Genomic DNA, 25,198 nt, shown 5'->3' with positions numbered 1-25,198 from the left:
GCCTAAATATTGTCGTAAACTGCGCACTGATTCTTTTTATAATAAATTCAAAGATTTCACAAAGTTCTGCCGCTGCCGGAAATGTCAAACTGTTCCTTTGTAAAGTTTGTTAGAATTTAAAATGCACTAGTTTTAGTTTAGTGGTCGGGGAATAACTTTCACGCTCAGAGGTGTCTATCAATACTAATCGATCTCAAACTTCTTTTACGATGCGTTCCAACGGAGATTTGTCATTTTGCCTAATTTCTTTTCGTAGATATTTCATTTGGCAGAGTGTCGTTTGACATAATTTTATAACGCAACATATTTTCGTCATTTCGTCGTGTCAGTTCAGTCGGCAGAAAGCCGAGTATCGGCTATAAGTTTTAAATAAAACATGTGAGTTAAATTTAATACTTATTTTATTTATAGACAGCGCTGCTAATCAAATTTAATGTTTTTATAAATATTGGATTACACTTTAGAGGGTCAATCTCATAAAAGTTGGCCAATTTTGAAAAATTTATCACATTTTATTAAGTCAATACTAAAGCTAGGTTTGTACATACTTTCGGTTTTATCAAATGTATTCAATAATATGTTTTTCAAATTTATTATTATATATTTTTAGGCCACTATAGGCAGCCGGAAAGGTAAGCGAGATAAAAATCCACCAATACACGCATAAAATCTTCGTTCCTCTTCAATAATAACTAGCTTCAAAATTCATACAAAACTGGGAAGCAGAGCGAGGCCGAGGAGCGAAGAAGCGGAGCGGGGGAGCGGGACGAGGATCTCCGTGAATGGAAAAGCAATCCAGAACTCCGCTCCGCATCGCTATCTAGCTCGGCTTCGCAAATACGCTCCGCATTACTTTCTCGCTCCGCACCACCAGGCTTTTCATTCTAGCATGGTGCGGGTGACAGCTGTCAATCAGAATAGAGTGAAAGTGTCGAAACTTGAGTTGACAAAACTAATAATTAAAAATGTTAATCGTAATTAATGTCATTATTAATCCGATTATTACGCTAATTTTGATGAGAATATTATTTGCCACTTAAGTAAGGCTAAACGGAGTTAGCAAGAATCTTCGTTACTTACCAATTAATAAGTACCGATATAACTCAAGATCCATCAGGTCCCATCACTAAACGAGTCTCTGGTGTTACGATACATGCATATTACGTTTCTTCACTTAATTGTGCTTTGAATTTAATTAATTGATTATTAAATTTGATAGGTTACATTTATTTCGTATAACATAGTTCTTTATGTTCAACTACTTAGACCGCAGCAACTTTTTTTGTGTAAAACGAAGCGGTGCATCAAGTGTCACCCGCACCATGCTAAATGAAAGCACTGTAGCTCCACGTCAATGGACAGAAACAGTCTGCAACTCCGCTCCGCTACCTCCGCTTCACTTCCTCCGCTCCGCTGCCTCCGCTCCGCTGCCTCCGCTCCGCTGCCTCCGCTACCTCCGCTCCGCTCCAGTAGACAGCCTTATGCGATGCGCTTGTTAGCCCATTAGTTTGCCTATCAAGCTAAGGGGCATGACCACCATTGACATGATTCCGGGGCTCTGCTCCGCCGGCTTCTGCGGTTGTTGGTAGTCAAATTGGTGGTACTGCGGTGATGCTACCACCAAGGTAACGGCAGCTGGAAAATAAGCTTTTGTTAGAAAAGAAAACTAAAAATTACCCTCTTTCGGACAGTGGAGTGACAACAAAGTGCGTGGCGCATTCGCGCACCGAAAGTTCTGTCGGTACCTACTGTAGTATATATTAATGTCACTGGACTAGCAGAGCCCCTATCTTAAGCAAAATGTACGCAGTGTGAGGTCACAGCTATAGTTATAAAAAAATACATTAAGTACAATTGTAAAATATTGTTTAATGACCAGATGGTCCCAAAGGAAGACCAGCGCCGTTCGCAAGACCGGCAGAATGCTGATTCGGGACCATTTCGTGACATGCATACGTAACAATTTTTTTTTTTTATTTTTATTATTGTTGCTGTCTTTTTAATGTCACGAATAAATGTTTTCTTTCTTTCTTTTTTCTTTTCTTTCTTTCTAAAATTTTAGTGGTTGTAATACTGGTGGAAAAATTGGAGCGATACCATGCCCTCGGTACCGCTCTGCTTTCAGAGCATGACATGAGTTCGTGTGAGCTAACTTTGGGGCGGCAGACGTGAACTTGCCTTCGAAATCCAAAAGCTTAATGGTTACTTGACCTGAAATGTATATTTCAGAAACTAAATTATTGTATTATTATTTTAAAATTTATGACGGTGGAAGCATTCTACACTTCCACTGAACGTAGATATAGTTAGTGTTTAGTATTTTAACTAAGGGACCCCATACATCCCTGTATTTCTTTTATTATTTTTTGTATTTTTTTTTCTTTAATTGTATAATATAGTTTTTAGTATTTTATTTGTAATTATATTTTTTATGAAAAAATGACTTTCTGCAAGTTTCTTGCGGCGCATTCTTCTTGGCAATGATGGTCTTTCCGAAAGCGCTGGTAGTTTAAAAAAAATGACGTGTAAAAGTGCCCATTGCGGCCCATTTACTGAATAAATCTTTGAATTTTGAATTTTGAATTGATCTCTAGGTAAGTAGGTATATAAAAAAAAACTGAAAAGTTCATTATAGATTTTTTTTCTAAGACAATTTTATTTAGGTATGTATGTCATATACCTAATAATCTTCAGCAAATGTAACAACGGCGAAGTACTCAGGAATAGATGCTTTGTAAAAAAAATTCAATTTATTATTTATTGTTCTCTATGATTTGGCCGAATTTCATATGCCATGATATACCTATCGTTCAGAATTTTCATGTGTCAGAAAGTAATTTATTTCTGTAATGGTATCTTCTTCAGAGCTGATATTAAACTAACTACTAATATTGTATGCAACTGTACGTAATTAGGCCTTAAAACACTCATGTGACCCTACGCCGAGTTTCATAAACCCACACTCGTGTTTTAAGGACCCCTATTACGATACAGTTGCATAAAATACTATTATGACCTCAAGTGAGGAGGGGGGGGGGGATCCAGGAGGTTAATAAGTACGCCAAATTTCACCTCAATCGAATACCAGGCAGTAATCGAAAAATAGTTTGCAAATTTTTTAAACACAACAAACTTACAACGAAAGTTACATTTAAATATAAGCTTGAAATAATGGTTTATTGAATCAGGCGTTACTTTGCGGAGGTCCATATCAATGAACTAAAATAATTTCCTTGCTCACCCGGACCTTACGATAAGCTAAGCTTATGCAAAATATGCGTGTTCATGCAGTTCCTCCACCTCCACACTGTAAGAACACACACAAATCACACAAACCCATCTATCACCACCACCACTCTACACAACACAAACAACAACAACTGGTCTAACAACTGGTAGCATGGTGTACGGTTGTGTCACTCTGAAGATGAGCTCTGTTTGGGTTCGAAACGCGTCAGTGTAGTGTGGTGGTGGTGATAAGATGGGTTTGTGTGATTTGTGTGTGTTCTTACAGTGTGGAGGTGGAGGAACTGCATGAACACGCATATTTTGCATAAGCTTAGCTATCGTAAGGTCGCGGTGAGCAAGGAAATTATTTTAGTTCATTGAAATAATGGCTCTGATGGTCCTCAAATTTAAAGTCGCTCAGCGAGCTATGGAAAGGGCTATGCTCGGAGTTTCTCTGAAGGATCGAATTCGAAACGAGGAGATCCGACACAGAACTAAAGTCATCGACATAGCTCACCGGATAAGCAAACTAAAGTGTGGGCCGGCCATATCAGTCGAAGAACTGATAACCGCTGGGGCAAACGAGTTCTTGAGTGGAGACCGCGAATCGGCAAGCGTGGCGTAGGACGCCCTCAGACTAGGTGGAGCGATGATCTTCGCAGGTTAGCTGGTAAGAACTGGATGAGACTGGCCGAGGATCGTGCTCAGTGGCGTACAACTGGAGAGGCCTATGTCCAGCAGTGGACTAAGATAGGCCGATGATGATGATGATGAATGGCTCAGAAAAAGCGCATTGTAAATACAGTATATTTTACTCACCGAATAGCAGTAACAATTTTAATAATTCCATTTTGTACTGAGCGCTAAGTAATGTCTGAAACTTAAATGATATGCCGTCTCTATTTATAGTATTCTTTCAACCTGTAATAATATAATTAGTGATGTAGGTATGTTTGTTGCAGAGTTGTCGGCTGGAAAGACATACCTGGGAACTACGAATAAATATTCTCCGTAGCCTGGGAAGGACATGTAGTTTTTATCCCATAAAATCACATATAGTCTGTCAAAAAAGAGAAGAAATTAAAAAGTGGCAACACTGTAGTGTCCTCCCTTTTTGGTTTGACAGGGCTTGAAAGGGATGACAGTACAGTGTTGCCACTTTTTAATTTCTTCTCTTTTTTGACAGACTATAATAGCTAGGATAGGTAACAATAATAAATTACTCACAAAAATGTGTGCGTGAGTTTTCTAAGATACTCTTTCCTGCTAAAACCTTCTTCTCTTCTTCTTGGTCTTTGACGACCGGATGGCCAAGTGGTTAGAGAACCTGACTACGAAACTTGAGGTCCCGGGGTCGGTCCCCGGCCGGGGCATACTTGTATGAATAATACGAATGTTTGTGCTTTTTTTTAAGTATGTATGTATCTATTTATTTTAAATTAAAAAGGTACAATTGAAGTTACACTAAACTATCCTAAAAATAAATTAACTATATATACAATTTGTTCTTGGGTCTTGGCCGTTTAATATGTCTAGATAAGTATATGTTTATCTATATAAGTATGTTCATCTGTAATTGCCTAGTAACTGTAACACAAGCTTTGTTTTCTTTGGGATTAAAGGACTTGGTTAATTGGTGTCAAGAGTCCCATGATATTCAGTTTTTCATTATTATTATAATATAGCTGTAACTCAAGAATAACTCAAAAATAAGTTCTTTATAACGATATTCCCGAGGTCTCGGGATATACTTAAGCTTATAAAATTCCAAAATGTCCAGAGGCATGAAATTGGGCACTTTTTGTTTCAAATAAAAACCATAACGTAGTTTTGGGAAATTCCTATTGAAATAGTTTTTTTATATATCGCTCATCCAGTAGAATAATTTATATTACGTATATATTTTTATTACGTTTAAAAAAGCCCTAAAAAGACAACACGGTGTAAGTTTGTGAATGGAGGATTTTAAGACATCAAAATGACCACAAAATGACAACTGTGCAAAAATATTAAAAAAAAACACAACCTAATTTCGTGAAACACAATTAATGATTACGAATATGAATCTATTAAATTGTATTAAGGATTAATTCATTTTATATTATGCATGGTCCAATTAGTTTTAAAATAGTTTTCAATTTTAAAACTGTTGGCTAAATATGCAAGCTATTTATAAACAACAAAAGAAAAAAAAACCACGCAACATTTTTTTTTGCTATTAGAATTTTGAACAGATGGCCTGCAGGGCTACTACGAAACTCGAAACTCGAAGTTCGTGTCGTGCGGTCCCTCTGACACTTATACTATTTAATACGAGAACGAGAGGGACGGTACGATACGAACTTTAAGTCCATTAGTCGAGCGTACGTTTTTAAAAAGTCATATTGTAATTTTGAACAAAACATTGTTTTTTTTCTCGCACTCAAAGTGAAGAGTTGAGTGTTTAACGCGAGACTAAATGCCACTCGAACTATAGCCACCCTCACTGCTCGGGTGGCTAAACATCTCGTATCATTATGGTTTGTTTTAGTCCCTTGTTGAACAATATACTATCTTATGTATCTACCCGTCACAAAGCAATTGTATCGGTGTACTGTTGGATGAACGATATACTAAATCACGATTTGAACTTTTGAACTAGAAACGCACAAACGGACGGCCAACGTCGCAGGAAAAGCTAACTGTATTGTGTAAAAATATAGCTTTTAGTTTTAATGTTCACGGTTGTAAATTTATTAAAATAACAGCGCAAGCGCAACCAATGGCGTGTAAACTTAAAGAAATGAAGTAACGCGAACAGTCGCTATAGATAATGCAAGAGTGGGGTTAAATAGTTTCGTAAAAACTCTATTTAGTCCGGAAATAACTAGAAAATAACGATTCTGGTAAATTACTTACATTTAAAATTAACCCACCATGAGTTTTACGGCCAAGGAACCATTAGGAAACCTGTACAAACTTGCGGCGCAATTCCGGCTGCTTTCACCTAATAATTAGTTTGATATATTTTTTTTTTTATTATGTTTGCAGGTGGTAGGACCTTGTGCAGTCCGCCCGGATTGCTACCACCATCTTGCTCGCTAATCCTGCCGTGAAGCAGCAGTGCTTGCACTGTTGTGTTTCGGCGTGGAGAGTAAGACAGCCGGTGAAATTACTGGCACTTGAGGTATCCCATCTTAGGCCTCTAGGTTGGCAACGCATCTGCAATACCCCTGGTGTTGCAGATGTTTATGGGCGGTGGTGACCTCTTACCATCAGGAGACCCACTTGCTCGTTTGCCATCCATTCGAATAAAAAAAAACTTTATTTTTATGATTTAAATTCGGGTTACGTTCCGCGTGCCTTGATTTTAGAGAAGCTCGATATTTCGGCGCAGGCGCATGCGCCATGATCACGACACGACTAGAGAATTGCGGGTGTGCTGGTACAACTGTCAGTCAGAAAAATAACTCGGACGTAACCGATCTACCCTCTTCCTAACAAGTTGCCGAGTACTACTAGAACTCGAGCTCGCTTTAAACTCACGGCAAAATACACACAGTATCACTCACTTTTTTCATAGTACCTGGGCGGAGCTTTGCTCGGGCTAAAACTCGATAATAACCGTTTTCCCAGAGACAAGACTAAGCTAGATCGATTTGTCATCCCCGAAAACCCCCACATACCAAATTTCATCGAAATCGTTGGAGCCGTTTCCGAGATCCCTGAAATATATATAACCCCTACAACTATAATATTATAAATGCGAGAGTAACTCTGTCTGTCTGTCTGTTACGCTTTCACGTCGAAACCACGGAACCGATTTTGATGAAATTATATATGTAATTGCTCGTTTAAAGGTATTAGATTATCACGAACACGGTTATCTATTGTTTCCCCGAAAGTTATATGCCATAATTTCATTTGCCCGAATGTTTCGTTTACTAGAAAATTCATTTGATATATTCTTATTTTCCCGAAACTTTATTTGCGTGTCGTCAATTGTTATTCTAGTACAAATTGTAAAGAGATTACAGTTCACGAGCCGCAATACAATGTTGCTGTGGCCTCCAATTCTAAATTAAATGAAGTATAATAGTAGATTATTGTCGTGGCCTGGAAGTAGGCAATTGCTGGCTGAGTATGAGTATTAAGCGGACGAGCTTGCGAGTCCGTTTAACTAATACGAAGCCAGCAATTGCTATTCCAGCCGAGCTAATATAAAGCTTTTCTCAAAAATGGTGAATAATTCTGAAATAGAATAAACTTTTTCTCAAAATATATACATTTAATTTTATTCCAATATTATTCTTATGCTTTCCCGCCTTTTTTCATTAAAAATAAACTGCAGGTGTATTTTTCCATTGAAAACACCACTAGCTGTTTCAGACCCAATAGAAAAAGTCCGGAGTTCCAACAAAATATCTGATACCGGCCATTAGACATGGCTGTATACGACTTGTGCCAAAATGTCCATGGCCTTTTTAACTTTAAAAAAAAAAGTGACTGATTGCAGGCGCGCTAATTCATTATTGTCGAGCTAGCGCGCCTGCAATCTTTTTAACTTTTTAATTTTTCGCTGACCATAAACTATGCACTTCACCTTCTGATATGTAAAGAATAATGTCAACTTTTACGGTCATTTTTGAGAAAAAGAATATTATTTTTCTACCACGGTACCTACGTGTCTAGCACTAGTGTGTGTGTTTGTGTGTATGTTTGTCTGTGTTTCACGCCGTAACGGATCGACGTGATTTTTGGCATAGAGATAGTTTATGGGCCCGAGTGTGACATAGGCTACTTTTTATCCCGGAAAAATGCACAGTTCCAGAGGGAACAGCGCGCGATAACCGAACACCACGCGGGCGGAGCCGCGGGCAAAAGCTAGTAGTATAATACATTATAGTATGGGCATACGCATCATGAACTGACAGCCCCACTTTGATCCCCGACTTCACCATTTATTTTATAGATTTTCAAGTTAATGTGGTGTTCTAGTTAATGTATATTATGATAGAAATAGAACTATCTTTATTACGTATATCCTAGTTTCTCACCGAACTGCACCCAGCACAATAAAAAAGGCATAAAATAATGAGTACCGCGAAGTAGTTTCGTATTTGATAGCTATCCCGAAATTGGATAGTAAAAGCGATTTATATTTTTCTACATCGATTCTACGCTGTTATATTTTGAATTCATCATATTATCAATAGGATGGCCACTGTTCTCCCCTGGCATCCGCATACAAACTCAAACTCAATCTCACAACATTTATTGACATAAAAAACACACTACATCACAATCACAACAAAGACACAGTAAAAACATTTTTTTTTTATTCGACTGGATGGCAAACGAGCAAGTGGGTCTCCTGATGGTAAGAGATCACCACCGCCCATAAACATCTGCAACACCAGGGGTATTGCAGATTGCCAACCTAGAGGCCTAAGATGGGATACCTCAAGTGCCAGTAATATCACCGGCTGTCTTACTCTCCACGCCGAAACACAACAGTGCAAGCACTGCTGTTTCACGGCAGGATTAGCGAGCAAGATGGTGGTAGCAATCCGGGCGGACCTTGCACAAGGTCCTACCACCTGCAACATAAATAGAAGAAGAGAGAAAAAATAGAGACATTGTGCTGTAGTGTGATGCCAAAAGGACTCAGCTCAGCATGTGCCGTAGCCCTGTAACCAGAGCTGCAGCGCTGGTTTTCAGCTGAACCCCGGTGAGTGTGCACCCACGTAACCGAACGCGTAATTATTGCGGGGCAAGAAAAACAATATATATGATGTATATAAAAAAGTATCTATATAAATAAAAATTATAAAATATCTATAAACATATACATGCGTGAAAATTTACTTGGCTGGCGAGGAATACCGGTGGGTTTTTAATGGGTAAAAAAAACCCTTCAGTTCCTTAACCCTACCCTACATTTTAAAATTACAATTATAGTCAAATACCGAGCAACTGCTTTGCTTCTGCAAGAGATGTGTTTTATAAAAGTATTTTTCATCACACTTGCTCGTAAACAGTGTCGTAACTTGCAGGCTACCTTGGTTGCAACCCCCCAAATAAAACCCTCGACCTTAATGTGCTTGTCATGAAACCCGTGGTCGGTAAATGAGTCATTGCGCGTACAAATTTTCTTGTCATGAAGCCAAGGACGGTCAATGAGTAAATGTCCGTACTGATGGTGCTGCGCATGGTGCAGCAGCAGGACCACATGCACACGCGGCTCAGGCACATGCCAAGGTAGGGCGACCAATATTTGGAACAATTATATTTTTTCTTTTAGAAATATAAAAATTTTACTCCCAAGTGTGATGAAAAATATTGTATGTCGCACGGGCGGTACTAGAATTACGAACATCGACTCATTAAAGCCCTAGTCTTCGACTTCGGGCTTCTAATAGACTCTCGTTCGTAATTCCTTATTTACCGCCCTTAAGACACAATGTACTATTTTGATGTTAAACGTCTGATCGGTGGAGGTATATTGTTCCAGCACTTGGTTGCAAGGTAACGAAAGCTACCGGTAAAGGCTACAGTTCTGTGGGGGTGGCATTCTAAACAGCCCCTAAGGATACTAAAATAAAGGGCGCTGTCCAAGAACGTTGAAGCACCTTGGCTTTCCAGATGATGTATTAACTTGGCCTGCTATTAATAGATGGCGTTGTCCGAACGTACGTTGTGCTTCAGGAATGTTACAGTTATTTGCAAGAAAAACTTTACATAAGTAAATATTTCTTGTTTTTTTTCTTGTGAGGGTATTTTTAATACGGGTGAAACCACAAAATGAAGCTAGCAATTTTTAAACCTAAAAAAATATTCAGGAAGTCAGAATGGGATTTATCTCCTAAACGCCTGGAACTAAAATTTAAAAAAAAAAATTTAGGTACAGAAAAATGTTATTCACCTGTAAACTACAGGAAAGTATAAAAATGTATGGTTTAAATATGTGGTGTATAATTTTAAGCACATGAAGTGTCGTTTCTTACAAAATCATTAGAAAGAATAAATCACTCGACGTTCCCTTATAAAAGAAAAACAAACTTAAATCCAGTTACAATCACAACAAAAAACGCTTCAACCCATAGACAAACTCGTTCTTTACCAGCATAAAAGCGCCTCGTTAACTAGTTCCACTAGTTTTTCATTAAATTAAACTTTACTCAGCAAACTTTGAAAAAACTTTTAATTTAAAACGTAGGAACGTTAAACTGATATTTTTCAATCGGCTGAAAAGGGTTTTAATGACATTCTACGGCTATTGAGTGTGACAGTTCAGAGGAGTATTTTCGTTTCTAAGTGTGACAAGACTGAGGCGTATTTTCAATTTTAATTAAGAGTTTTGGGTTAAGATTGTTTTGCTTCCGTGTTTCGAGTGCCTGGCAGTTAATGAAGGTTAGAAATTGGAGATGTTTCGATGTTGTAACAAAGTTTAAAGGGAAAATTATAAAGTGTGTTTTGGGAACCAGTGTGCACGCCAATCCTGTCGCTAAGCAGCCAGTGGCGTGGAGGATAAGACGTCCAATTAAATTAACTGGCACACTTTACTTAATGGGAATATGTGGAGTTCTCATCTCCTGTCCTAAGTGTTCTTGCTTCGTGCAAACCAAAGACAATTTACATGTGGCTAAACTTTTTTATATCCAACTTTCTGCTACCCTTTGAGGGTTTTTCTATTACAACGTTACCATCCTTTGGGAAAAGATAAAGGCGGTACGAGTTGAACTTGTGTGTTCTAAGGCTTTATTTATTTTTTAACCGACACCTAGAAGGAGCATTATGTTTTTCGAGCATATGTTTATACAGGGGGGGGGCTTTAACACGAGGATATAATTAAAACATAGATCGTACTCATCAAACTGAACGGTATTAGATAATTCAACGACTTTTAAAAATAATTAAGTAGTTTTGGGCATTTCTATCTGCCGTTGTACCTACCCTGAGTTTATTTCTCCGATTTCAACAAAATTTGGGAGGCAGACTCAGTCCATGATTCCGAGCTGGAAAAACAGGGTCTCCAGATGTGTCCCCAAAATATTGTAGGTATTGTATTGGAGGGTGGGCCAAATTTTGTCCCGCTGAGTATATCAACGGTTAGCCACTTACATCTCAACGACTAAACTAACAGTTAAGCATTATTGAAGACAAATGGCCGGCTCTGCTGTCAGCCATCAATCAGCCAGCAAAAACAGTGCTGACGCCCGTGCAGTGGCCACACAAGACGAATAGCGATTTGTCTGTCAGTATCTTGTTCAAGATTAATTTAACTTTATGAACCGTGAAGGAATTTCCTTAAAACTGTCACAACTCCTAACTTTTAGTGGATTAATTTGACGTTACCATGGCAACAAGCTACATTAAACTTTGATGGATTTATAGTGATTTTGTTTAGTGTTTGAGAAAATATGTATAATACTAGAGTTTACCCGCGGCTTCGCACGCGTTAACTATTCGATCTGGCATATTTAAAATTTCGGGATTTTATAAAATCCCCCCGGGAATTCCCAAAATTTATATCGCGGTCTTCATTAAGGTTGTGTTAAGAACAACTGTCCAAAATTTAAACTCTAAACCAAGCGGTTCAAATTTCAAGATTTTATCCCTATCCCGTGGGAATATTGGGATAAAAAGTAGCCTATGTGTTATTCTAGAGGTCCAGCTACCTGCATACGAAATTTCATAACTCTAAGCCCAGCGGTTATTATTTCGAGATTTTATCCCTATCCCGTAGGAATATCGGGATAAAAAGTATGCGTATGTATAGTATAAAGTATGTGTGCCTATGTGTTATTCCGGATGTCAGATCTACATATGCTTACACTTACGTTTTTATTTACCGTTATTTTATAAACCGGTTTCGAGTCTTGGTACACAAGACGTTTGTCATCATCATCAATTGATATCGTCATTCTGTACGCCTCTCTGCCAATGCTTTTTTTTGCAATGCAAAGGAAGACCGATATGTACCTATGCAATGAGGGCTATCGTTTTTTGTCTCAATAGATGGCGCACTGTTGCGTGAGGTTTTTAAGTATGGCTTTCAAAGTCTGTTATTACGGGCGTGAAAACAAAGTTTAGATTAAAATCATATTTAATACACCTTAAAACCGTACCATAAAAATATCGAGCATGCCACAGCGTTGCATAGTCCCCGTTTTGTTCGGAAAAAAGGAAGCACAAAGGTTTCCGAAAGACAAAACTGTCTCAAAACACAGACATTCATTGCCCCGGAACGCATATTTGCCATAATTAATTTCAGAAAATGCAAAATATTCACAAAAATATTCTAATTATAAATAAACCCGCGTAGCTCACCCAAAAACTATGAGATTTGACATTTCGGAGACCTCACGCTACATTAGCGCCTCTAGCGGCGAATTCATACGCGATAGCCCTCATTGTACATACTTAATTAGGCCTTATTAACGTAGCAGTTGCATAAACTACTACTATTGCTTGTAATTTGTATGCGATTGGGTCGCTCGTGTTTTGTGCTAAGTACTTATATACTAACACGAAAGCCACTGAACAAAAGCTAGAAACTTTGCTATCAATTGCACTAAATCTGGTGGTTAGAGTTGACTCTCGGATCCGGGACTTAGTCGACCAACAAATCCAGTTTCCAGTCAGACCAACGAGAGTTTAGTAGCTTTAATAGTTATTTATGTGGCTGGTGCATAATGAGAGGCATTAAAGTACGAGTGTGGTTTATCACACGAGTGTTTTAATGCCTAATTATGTATAGCCGCATACATAACTTTATCTACATGCATATCATAAGTTTTCTATAATATTTTCAGATATGGCCTGTATTTTGACTTTGACTTTGACTTTGACTTTGACTGACTTTGACTTTGACTTTGACTTTGACTTTGACTTTGACTTTGACTTTGACTTTGACTTTGACTTTGACTTTGACTTTGACTTTGACTTGACTTTGACTTTGACTGAATAATAATTATTATCTACATGCATGTCATAAGTTTTCTACAATATGTACAGATATGCATTGTTAAAAAAAGTATTACCGATACTTTAATGTAAACATTAAGATGCACTGTACTTTAATGTGAACATTAAGATGCACCCGCAGATACCAGGTTTCTTAATAAAGGCCATTTGATAGTCGTTTCTGAACATATAATAGGGAAGTTTTGATATGCATGTAGATAAAAGTTATAACTATACATAGTGTTAAAGAATCCTGTACCTACTATAATTTAACCCATTCGGGCTCCTGATTACTCTGCCGTCATAACGAAAAGGGGCATAACTAATCTTTTTTTGTGAAATTGAGTTAAATACATATTCAGAATTAGGAAAAAAAGGCTGTGTGATTTTTTGTACATTTCTTGGAGAAATACTGTCGGAGATATCGTTAGCCCAAACCATCCACTTGTCTAAAATGTTAAAATGAAAAGGCACATTTTTAACCCCCGACGCAAAAAGCGGGGTGTTATAAGTTTGACCGCTGTGTGCCTGTGTGTGTGTCTGTCTGTAGCACCATAGCTCTTAAACGGGTGGACCGATTTGAATGCGGTTATTTTATTTGAAAGCAGGTTTTCTAGCGATGGTTTTGATGATAATGGGTTTGGTGGGTAGATGTTGAACTTTGAAGTACTAATAGGTACCTTTAAACGAGCAATCCTAAAAAGGTATTTAGCATGTGGAGGTTATCGGGGATGACAAATCGATGTAGCTTGGTCTTATCTCTGGGGAAATGCTTACTATCGAGATTTATCCGGTCGCCCAGGTACTTAGGTATTAAAGGAAAAAATCGTTTATCGCTATTCCGCGGGAATATTTCGGGATAACAACTATCCTATGTCCTTCTCTGGGCCTCAAACTACTACCAAATTTGTTTCAATCGGTTCAGCAGTTTAAGCGCGAAAATGTAACAGACGGACAGACCGAGTTATTATCTCATTTATAAATTAGATAACAACACGGTCATTCATACGTTATCATACTCTGCGTCTCGCTCGGCACGATTACCTCGCAAGAACGCGCGATCCGATCCTATTGCTAGCGCGAAAATAAAAAACGAGGGTAGTTCGCGCCGACCTTTTTGCCGAACTACCTCCACTTTTTTCAAGTTGAGGAAGTTCCGAGAGCTACGTTTCTCTGCACTTTGGAATTTGTCGGTCTACCGGGGAGGTCGTGCACGAGCATTTAATCATTTAACATCAAGGTGAGTTTTTTTTATTTCTTCATGTAGCTTTAGCTTCTAGGTTTTGAAGCCCAGTTTAGATCTGGAAAAAAAGTGTTAGTTTAATTACATTGCAAGGCCATAAAGCGAGTATAAAGAGGCCATCGAGCGCCACAATGTGAACTTGCACGATTTTTATTTTAGGTCTAAACTAGGCTTTAGAGTTTAGGGGTTTAGTCGTAGTTTCTCAAAGTTAAAATCAAAATATTCCGTATATTATTATACTACTACCGTTTTTAAAAAAAAACTTTTTGTAGTACATGCAACTTATTTATGAGTTTTGATTATATATAGGATATAGGATCAGTTTGTTGCCCGTCTGTTTGTCTAAGCCCTTTTTCTCAGGAACGCGTTTGATTTTGAGTTTAAATTAATAAAATTATGAAATATTCCGTTCTAACTACCCCCGTGATTTTGGGCAACTTTTTTATTTATAATTTTAGTTTGTATGTAGTTTTAGTTACCTTTATTTTGTTTTATATTATACAGGCATTGTGTGATTAATTAACAGATTTAAATATTACAAATAATATATAAATACCATTAATAGTAATAGCTTGCAAATACTTTATTGTGTGGCCCAGAGCTAATAAATTTTAACTACCCTCTGAAGCAGTAAAATAATCAAACTTCTAAGTCAACGGAGTCAAAATGAGGCTAGAAACACTAACGCCTGAGGCGGAGCGATGCGGTCCAGCGCGGAGAAGGTACCGGTTGTAATGTTCGAGCTAACGTGAAAGAACGCACACAGAATGAGGGCTATCGCGAATGAATTCGCCGCTAGAGGCGCTAGTGTAGCGTGAGTGCTCCGAAATGTCAAATCTCATAGTTTTTGGGTGAGCTACGCGGGTTTATTTATAATTAGAAAATTTATGTGCATATTTTGCAATATCTGACATTAATTATGGCAATTATGCGTTACGGGGCAATGAATGTCTGCGTTTTGAGACAGTTTTGTCTTTCGGAAACTTTTTTCCTCCCTTTTTTCCGAACAAAACGGGACTAAGCAACACTGTGGTTGCTGGATATTTTTATGGTACGGTTTTAAGGTGTTTTAAATATGATTCTAATCTAAACTTTGTTTTCATGCCCGTAATAAAAGACTCTGAAAGCCACACTTAAAAACCTCACGCAACAGTGCGCCATCTAGTGAGACAAAAAACGATAGCCCTCATACCGCGCCACGCTTATTTTTACCGCGCGGTAATCTGAGTGGCCTCTTTCATGTTAGCTCGAATATTACAACCGGTACCGCGCCGCGCCACACCGCCTCGCCACCGCTCTGTGTGTTTCAAGCTATAGTCATTAAAAGGCGTTTCCATAAAAATTGCCATAGCTAATAACTTACAGAGTACTAAAGTCTAAAAATCTTATTACCTGACCACCTGAAACTACCCGACACTGCCGTAGATTTTAATTAGAAGAGGGGCTCTGTTAACACTGGATATTAAATCACTACATCCTTATTAATTTTTAGGGTTCCGAAGCCAAAATGGCAAAAACGGAACCCTTATAGTTTCTTCATGTCTGTCTGTCTGTCTGTCCGTCCGCGGCTTTGCTCAGGGACTATCAATGCTAGAAAGCTGTAATTTTGCACGGATATATATGTAAACTATGCCGAATGGTATGGTAAAATAAAAAAATAAAAAATAATTTTTTAGGGTACCTCCCATAGACGTAGTGGGGGTGTTTTTTTTTCTCTCATCCAACCCTACAGTGTGGGGTATCGTTGGATAGGTCTTTTACCATGATGGGTTTACTAAGACAATTTTTTGATTCAGTGATGTGTTTGCGAAATATTCAACTTTAAAGTGCAAATTTTCATTAAAATCGAACTTCCCCCCCTCTAAAATCTAAACCGGTGGGAATATTTGAAAAAAATCAGGATGGTAGTAAGTATATCAAACTTTAAAGGAAAACTATAAGGGCTAAGTTTGCTTTAGAATTAGTAGTAGTTTAATAGTAAATAGCAGCCGTATAAAATATGAAATCCTCAGAAATATATTACTAAATTTTTTCGTAATGGCTACGGAACCCTATTTCGGGCGTGTCCGACACGCTCTTGGACGATTTTTTTTCTTGTTAGGACTTAAAATAGATGCCTACGAATTTGTACGGAATCCTCTATGCGCGAGAACGACTCGCACTTTACCGGTTTAATAGTTAAAATTGCCGTTATAATTTAATTAAATAGGTAGGTAGTCTCACAAGTCTTATAAATAAATTTACCCTACAAGATATAGCGACTTATTTTAATGAATTAACATTACCTTTTATATCCAGTAATATTTTTAATCGCTTTTGGAACGCCATACTTATACTAAAACGGTTATGGAGAAAAAGTTTCTCGTTCTCGAGTATATGTATGTAAATTTATTGTGCAATAAAATATCGGTTATTCAAAGTTCAGTGACATTTAATGCCCGTAAACCTTTTGGTTTAAAAAAATGATTTTTTTTTTTTTTATTTTATTAATTCTAGGAAACTCTGACGTCTAACAATTGTAAAGCTAGTAGGTAGTAGTACTCTTTTCTAGTAATATTTGTAGGTAGATAAAAAACTTAACTAACAAAATCAATTGAACAGGCGTCTTTCAGTTAACAAGTATGAATCTATAATGATCTATTATAAGACTTATAAATTGATTAAGCAATCAATGAAATGGCTTAAAGATTAACCTTTAAAACAGTATTTCACATTATTATTTTTTATGCCTGGCTGACTCAGACTGAAGAATTAAAGATAGGGTTCTCGATGAGGGCTACGGCATAGATGTCGCTAGTGTCGCTGCTTAAGTGGCTAAATAAGAAACAATACAAGCTGAGATATGTGGTGCATAGGAGAAATTCGTGTCTGTATCGCTGTCCAGCGGTGGTGTAGCGGTATAGCACACCGCACGGAATGCCGAGGAGCTGGGTTCGATTCCCAGCGCTGGTCTTATTTTTCTGGTTTTTCTGTGCATCTATATTTCAGTTTGTATTTTCGATATAGGTTTTACGGGATGACCGTGAAAGTAACAAAAAATTTGGAATTGAAATAAAAAATACAAAAAGATTCCAAAAAACCAATCTTTATTAAAATATGTCTATTTACTCACACAGGATCTTATATCTTTTGTTCGTTTCTTGAGCGAGAAAATAGTCGATAGCCAATCGTTTCCTCGCTGGCGGTGAGAGTGAGACAACTGCCTAAAGTTGTTACGCCACACCGCGAAGCTTTTTATTTTTTATTATTTTTTTCCCTTAGACCTAAGACGCAAGATGGACGCCCATCCTTTCGGTCACAGTTCTAGACTCAACCCGCCCCTGCTGGAAAACCACGCTCGTTTCTTGCGAGGCGACGTGAAACCAAGATTAACAGTAAGTAATCTTTTAAAAAATAATTATTTCACGGTAATTAAATGTTTATTACAAGCTAATAAAAATCAACGCACGTAAAAAGAGCTCCTGTAGCCTCCTGCTATTTGTAGAGGCGCTGTACAATTCTCCATGCAAATAATTTACGCCGTCGCTATCGAGTACGGTCACTGTAAACTCATGGTAGTAGTACAGTACCCTTAGTGTAATTTTTCGGTTACAAAATACGTCTCGATCGCGTTCGCGTAAAATCTCAATTTGTATGGAAACACGAACATCGCAAACGTTCCGCTAGAGGCGCTGTTCGTGTTTCCATACAAATTGAGATTTTAACGCTAACGCGATCGAGACGTATTTTGTAACTGAAAACTTACGCTAAGGGCACTGGTGACATACCTGCGCAGTGAGCGATATACGGACCAAATTGGCGGCGGAGCAGTGGGGGACGCGGGAGGGGGCGTGGAGCGCGCGCGGCCGTCACGCCATTGGCTTGTTAGTTCACAGATGCGCAAACGTATCCCCTGCACTAACCACCCAGAGCTCTTTTTACGTGCGTTGACTTATAATTAAAGAAAGAAAGAAAAGTTTATTTTGGCTCCAAAAATGTACCAATTAAAACTAAGACTAGAACTAACACTAAAACTATGTTACTAGGTGACACTGCATGATACCAAAAAGGGTCTCCACTCAGCATGTGTTGCCGCACATAAACAACTTGAATTAACTTTCAATGTATTCAGTATTCATTTATTTGACAAACACATAAGATATAGCCACAATTGTTATGTATGGAATTATAATCTAATTCTATTACACAACTAAAAGTTAGACATCCTACATACCTGCCTAAAAACTACTTAAAAATACTAGACTTAAAAAATTGGTTATTTGGAGTCTTTTTGTATTTTTTATTTCAACTCCAACTTTGTTACTAGTGTAGTGGCTGCAGTACGAATGGGCCGGCTCGACCGGGTTAGTACCACACTCCCACAGAATACCGGCGTGAACCCCTTTTAAGCCGGCAACGCACCCGCAGTCCTAATGATGTAGGTGTCCATGGGCGGCGGTGATGACTTACCATCATGTGACCCGCTGGCTCGTTTTCCAGCTATTTGATAAAAAATACCCTAAGACGGTGACGGTGTTTATTAATCATCATAATCATCCCAGCCTTTATACGTTCCACTGCTGGGCACAAGCCTCCTCTCAGAATGAGAGGGCTTGGGCCGTAGTTCCCACGCTTGCCCAGTGCGGATTGGGAACTTCACACACACCATTAATCTGTCATCTCCCAGGATAACAGGATCAAAGGAATTTTGGGCACAAATTTGTGCCTCTGGAGAGGACAGGTTAAATCGTTTCGCGGGGGTGCAGGTTTCCTCACGATATTTTCCTTCACCGTAAAGCTCGTGGTAAATTTGAAATGTGATCTGTTTATTATAGTGAGCATTATTTCTAGGCCATCATATACGGCACCTACAACGTCGTGTATAGTTGGCCACCGCCCGCGAGGGTGCTGGAAAAGCCTCAAGAGATGACACTAGCAGAGCCTTGCATGCTTGGAGCTACGCTGTTCGGGTGCCGCTGTGGGCCTGAGATAGCCGAACGACTTCAGCCTGTCAAGGTATAAGTATAGAAAGAAATTCCTATACCTCCTTTTTCATTTACTTTTTTTCCCTTTATTTTTTCCTTTTTTACACTTCCAAACTCAAACAACAACAACAACAACATTTATTGACAAGAAAAACACACTACATCACAACAAAAACACAGTAAAAACATAAATAGGAGAAGAGAGGAAAATAAGAGACATTGTGCTGTAGTGTGATGCCAACGGAACCCTATTACTGAGACTCCGCTGTCTGCCTGTTCGTCCGTCTGTCACAGTGTTGAATTTTCACATTTTCACATTTCACAGATGTACTTATTACTGTAACAACAAATATTAAGAACAGAATAAAATAAAATATTTAATGGGAGCTCCCATACAGCACACGTGATTGTTTTGCAGTTTTTTACTTGATATTAATAACTGCAACAGGTAGATGCTTTTGAAATGTTCACAGAATCTTTAGTTGTATATATTGTGTATGGTCCCAGCGTCGTATTCCTCAGGGACTTCAGGGATTTTCAGCGGAGCTAAATAAAACACGTCCGTTCCGTACAGTGTTGTAACCGAAGGAAGTAAAACTACCCACACCTGAAATATATAACTAAATATGCCTACCCTGCATTCTTTTGTATGTAAATTATTGTACATATACCACAGTATAATCACTTTAAAAATAAATAATTAAATTAAAATAAAATAAATATTTAAGGGGGGCTCCATACAACAAACTTTTGAACACTACAATTTGGCCGCCTTCAAGCCTTCGCCTGCAAGCGTGCTCCATCGTAGGCCTCATCCTCGCTTTCCATCAGGCGTGATTGTGGCCAAACGCAAGCCTATACTGTATAAAAAAAAAACTTGAATTTTTCGCCGTTTTTTGCTAATGTCTCATGTTGTATTGATTAGATAATGGTACGGAACCCTTCGTGCGAGAGTCAATCTCGCACTTGGCCGTTGTTTTAAGCTTGTCTCAACCTACTGAAGCCGTGAGCTATACCTATTTTTATCTAAGAACTAAAAACTTCAGTCATTCCAACAGTCTATATTTATTTTAAGAGGAAACTCTAAGTTCGAAAGAATTGAAAAGAAGGTATTTGTAAAATCTATTGCTGTCGCCTCAACCACAAGCTTCCGCCCGCAGTGCGATAGAGACGACTGCAGGTTTGACTGAAAAAACCTATTAAAAAAAATCGTTTCGTAGTCCCCTGATTTCTTCTCCAAAACTTGACATATTAACTAATTTTTTAATTAAAAATGAAAAAGGCTTCGAAAGGGTTTTGAAAGGCGTCGTGTTCCTATTTTTTTCCTTTTTTTATACAAATCTAGTCAAATGTTTTGTGGATGTTTGAACACAGCGGAAAAATCTGGAATTTTTTAGGTTTTTGTATGTAGATTGATTCTCTTTTAATGACTAATTTATGAGAAAAAGAAAAACATACCACTCAAAGGGTGACTGGCAGAGATCCCTGCAGGGATAAGTCCGCCTTCGTACTTAACACAACTTTTATTTATGTAACCTTTTTGTTTTTCCTTTTTGTACAATAAAGAGTATAAACAAACAAACAAACAAACATACGGGCATGTCAATAGTGGCCATAGATTTTTGATAATTTAAATATTATTTAAAAGATTGAATGACCTCTACAAAACTGTGTTGACCACAAACAGTCTGCACTCTATTCTCTGGATTTATTTTTTTATTTAAGTACTTTTATTAAATGAATACGTGCCAAGTTACCGCCCCGCGTTACCAGTCGCAAATTCGCAATGGTGCTCAATTTGCCGCGTTGCCCATTCAAATCAAAATGAAATTCAAATCAAAACCGATAGCTTTACTAACACAGATATAGATTACACTAGATTACGCAAACGCATCTACTTCGCGTGTCCGAACCCCGACCAAACGTCGGGGTTTGCCCCATACAAAGACTGACCGCTATTTTCGACATTCAAATAGGTTGACATATGTTGGCTATCGATATTTATACTCATTCGATATTTTAATCAATCGACATTTCAATCTTAGACATTTTGACCATTGACATTTTGAACATAGGTATAACAACTTTCGATATTTTAAATTTCGATATTTTGAACATCGACATTTTAACCGTAGGTATTTTAATTTTCGATATTCAAATATGTAACCGTTAGCTAAGTTTAAGGTTAATTTAATAATTGCATTATTACAGTGCCCTTACAGGGTTTGATTAAATTTGTATTGTTTTCAAGACAAATAAATGATTTTGAGTTTGAAACCGGATGGAAGCCTTTTTTTTTTATTCGACTGGATGGCAGACGAGCAAGTGGGTCTCCTGATGGTAAGAGATCACCACCGCCCATAAACATCTGCAACACCAGGGGTATTGCAGATTGCCAACCTGGGATACCTCAAGTGCCAGTAATTTCACCGGCTGTCTTACTCTCCACGCCGAAACACAACAGTGCAAGCACTGCTGCTTCACGGCAGGATTAGCGAGCAAGGTGGTAGCAATCCGGGCGGACCTTGCACAAGGTCCTACCACCTGCAACCATTATATTAACAATTTATATTTCATTTTAGGTGGACTACATCGAAAGACCGAGCGTAAATGCCTGCGAATTGGTCAACTGCGAATCCCAAGTCCTCGAGGGTCTCGACCGCACGATGTGCGCTTGCCGTCAATCGCCTATAGGCGACAAATTTGTTGCCCTTCCTATAAATGAGGACATCTTATTGTTCTATCAGCGCCGGCCTAACGTCGTCTACACTAAGGAAGTCCCGTTCACCTGCTTCTTGTTGGTCAAATATCTGCCATCGGAAGCGGAGATCCACGCGGTCATAGAAGGCCTGGAGATCGCCAAAAGACCAGGCGGTATCACCTTCAGACCTAGGAACGAGGAGTAACCAGGTTTGCGGAGGTTGGGTAGCTCGTGGATCTTTGATTCTAGCATTTAAACGTTTGTTTCAATTGTAAACAGTGGAAATGTTTGGAGTCTCCTTGAGAAGTTCCAATGTGACACCCGATAGGATCCTGTTGCAGTAAGCATTTGCCGGACTTGTCAAGAAAAATCTTGGTAAAGGCCGCAGAAGCTCCCTGTGTCAAGAGTCTACCGAGTGTAATATTCGAACTTGTCATATAGATCTGCGTGCGTCCGAATCTCTTCAGTTTGAGCGTGATCCGGAACTAAGCAGACTCCCATTTTGACATCGTCACTTGTTATTGTTTCACCCATTACATGCTCGATTTCGAAATGAGAAGCTTGTTACTGACGTTGATATTATTGAGTTTCGGAACTCGTTCAAACTAAACCTGGTTAAGACTTCCTTTAGTGTAGGCTTTCGTTGGCTAGATTGTGTAATCTTGAACTAATTTTGGACTTCGTCACAGAAGTCAATATTCGATGAAGAAAATTTTACATAAGCACTTAACAACCAATTGCTATCGCGTTTTTAAGTGTCGCGGCTGCTACATACTCTTTGTATTGCACGTATTTATAAACCGTTCTGCGGTGTCGCCGTGCAATATAGATAATTCAATTGCGTCATGCGCGTAAGTTAGCGTGTGAGACCTACGTGCGCGTTGCATTGCGTTATCTAGAGTAAGAAGTCCCTGTACGGCTCTCGGGTGGCTGTAACTTCATCGCAGTCACTGCGTCCGCTTTTTCTGGCTGGTTCAGATGGTAAGCGGCGTACAGGCGAGAAACTGGCGCGCCGTGCAGCCTCTACGTCCTTGCGCGTAACATTGCTAAATTACGCGCTGTTACGCGCGGGGCTTGCGCGTACGAGCCCGGCTAGGATTTAGCCGAGGTGATTACGCGTAGCAGAATAGCAATTGTACGCGACTGAGGGCGTCGTAGCATCCGTGACATTTTTTCGCTGTTAAGCTTTCTTTATCGCGCTGAGTTTCGTACCCACAGTGCTGCTGACATGTACCTAAAAGAGATTAATCTTTTTTTGGGTACATGACAGAAGGTGCGACAGTCTGGTACCAGAGCTATTACATATCTTGGTTTATCCCTGAGGTGCAATGGAAAATTGTTGGTATCTTACCATCTGTGTTAGGCTGTGTTTCCACCAGACATGTGACAAAACGTGTTGCAAGGAATGTGTTTTTTAGGAACGAGTAGAAACTCATTTGCCTAGCCATGCTCCACTCAGCGCTGCTTCCACCAGAGCAGTGCTATGCGAGGAAAGGTAAATGAAGCGTTTCTATTGGTTTTTGAAATACATATTCCTCTCAACACGTTCTCGCACATCTCTGGTGGAAGTGCTGCGTGAGTGAGACAGCTGGTGAGATTACTGGCATACGAGGTGTTCTTAAGGCTGGCAACGGGTCTATTGTTGCCGCCCATATGCGATGGTATAACCAAACAGTAACCAGTTCGCTCATTAACCCTCATTTCGTTGACCAAAAGGCTGAACTTGAAAGGGTCCTAATGAGAATAGCTTAGAGTTCAAATTTAGCTTAAAATTAGTTCAGGGTTATAAATCTTGCTGGTCTTTGGAATAATCTACATTAAAGAGAATTATAAGTTAGCGCAACGACCAAGGAATTGTTAGTAGTGTGTGTGCCATAGTAATTTTGAATTTTACATTTTTCATATAACCGCATTTAATCATAGTATAAATTACAAAGGTGCTGGTATTTGTATATTGGGATATTAATAATAAAATTAAGCGTATAATCGAACTAACCCGACATGTAATCATTTTAGCTTAATTCAATCATGTAATCGATAATTTTAATTCAACCATGTAATCAATTATTATTAATCAATCATATAATCAAATAATTTTAAATTCCAACATTTTCATAATGTTGTCTTTGGTGTGTGCTTTAAAAATGAACTTTATAATTCTTATTAAATGAAGATTATAAGGATAGTGCATTTTGTTTTATTTTTATAACCTCTTGTTAATGTATAGGTACTCTGTTCCAACGGCAGACGAAAAAACGAACATTGAAGAGTTACGTATATATTTTGCCCTATGCACTTGTTAATAATTTGCTATTAGTACAAACTTTCAAAGTATGGGCTGTTAGGCACTTGTCCCACCGCCGACGATGAGCGAGAAGCGAGCAGAGCGAGTAACTAGAAACGAGTGGGTGAGCAGCGAGAAGCGAGTGTTCGAGCACGACGGGCGATTACTCGCTCCACTCGCTCGAGCCGGGTATTGCTGAGCTAGTTTTATAGCTCTTGTCGCTGCGACAAAAGATTTAAGAGAGAGTTCTCACCGGCAGTGTGAACCGCCAGCGATCAACTATTAATATATATGTCTCTTTTACTCGCACAGGATCTCATATCTTTTGTTCGTTTCATGAGCGAGAAAATAGTCGATAGCCAATAGTTTGCTCGCCGGCGGTGAGAAAACTGCCTTAGTGGTCATTAAAGACAATAAAACTTGCTGTATGTATCATGTTTTAGATAAGTAGTAAGTTTTTTCGCGTGCCGTTGGAACAGAGTATACTTAGACCGTCAAAATATTTTAGGGTTGGCGTACACGTCAAATACCAGTTTGAATTGAATTTTGACCGATTGGGGTGCTCCCACACTGGTGTTATAAAGTGTTGTACAAAGTTATAAAACACTGTAATATTCAGACGCTTCATAGCATTTTGTTACAACTTGTTACGTGTAAGTTTTCGGTTACAAAATACGTCTCGATCGCGTTCGCGTTAAAATCTCAATTTGTATGGAAACACGAACAGCGCCTCTAGCGGAACGTTTGCGCTGTTCGTGTTTCCATACAAATTGAGATTTTGACGCGAACGCGATCGAGACTTATTTTGTAACCGAAAACTTACACTAAGG

The 25,198-nt window shown here is 38.6% G+C and overlaps 2 protein-coding genes across 6 annotated transcripts in view; both read left to right on the top strand.

The window, feature by feature from the left end:
* LOC141444740 (igLON family member 5-like) overlaps positions 1–25,198 on the top strand; it is a 253,183-nt gene that overhangs the window by 157,247 nt on the left and 70,738 nt on the right. The window lies entirely within an intron of this gene.
* On the top strand, positions 14,308–24,269 carry LOC141444619 (uncharacterized). The gene is made up of 4 exons (XM_074110187.1): positions 14,308–14,416; positions 17,681–17,793; positions 19,250–19,414; positions 21,966–24,269. The coding sequence occupies exons 2-4, from the start codon at positions 17,695–17,697 to the stop codon at positions 22,287–22,289; spliced, it is 588 nt and encodes a 195-aa protein (XP_073966288.1). The 5' UTR covers positions 14,308–14,416; positions 17,681–17,694; the 3' UTR covers positions 22,290–24,269.

The sequence above is a fragment of the Choristoneura fumiferana genome, chromosome 30 (assembly GCF_025370935.1).
Source record: "Choristoneura fumiferana chromosome 30, NRCan_CFum_1, whole genome shotgun sequence".
Classification (NCBI taxonomy): Eukaryota; Metazoa; Arthropoda; class Insecta; order Lepidoptera; family Tortricidae; genus Choristoneura; species Choristoneura fumiferana.
The sequence above is the reverse complement of the archived record's forward strand: the minus strand, read 5'-3'. Positions and strand labels throughout refer to the sequence as shown.

Excerpts from the sequence above, each read along its gene's own strand:
- LOC141444619 (XM_074110187.1), top strand. The coding sequence starts at position 17,695 with ATGGACGCCCATCCTTTCGGTCACAGTTCTAGACTCAACCCGCCCCTG. Across the intron at positions 17,794-19,249 it reads ACGTGAAACCAAGATTAACA|GCCATCATATACGGCACCTA; the intron begins GTAAGTAATCTT and ends CATTATTTCTAG. Across the intron at positions 19,415-21,965 it reads AACGACTTCAGCCTGTCAAG|GTGGACTACATCGAAAGACC; the intron begins GTATAAGTATAG and ends ATTTCATTTTAG.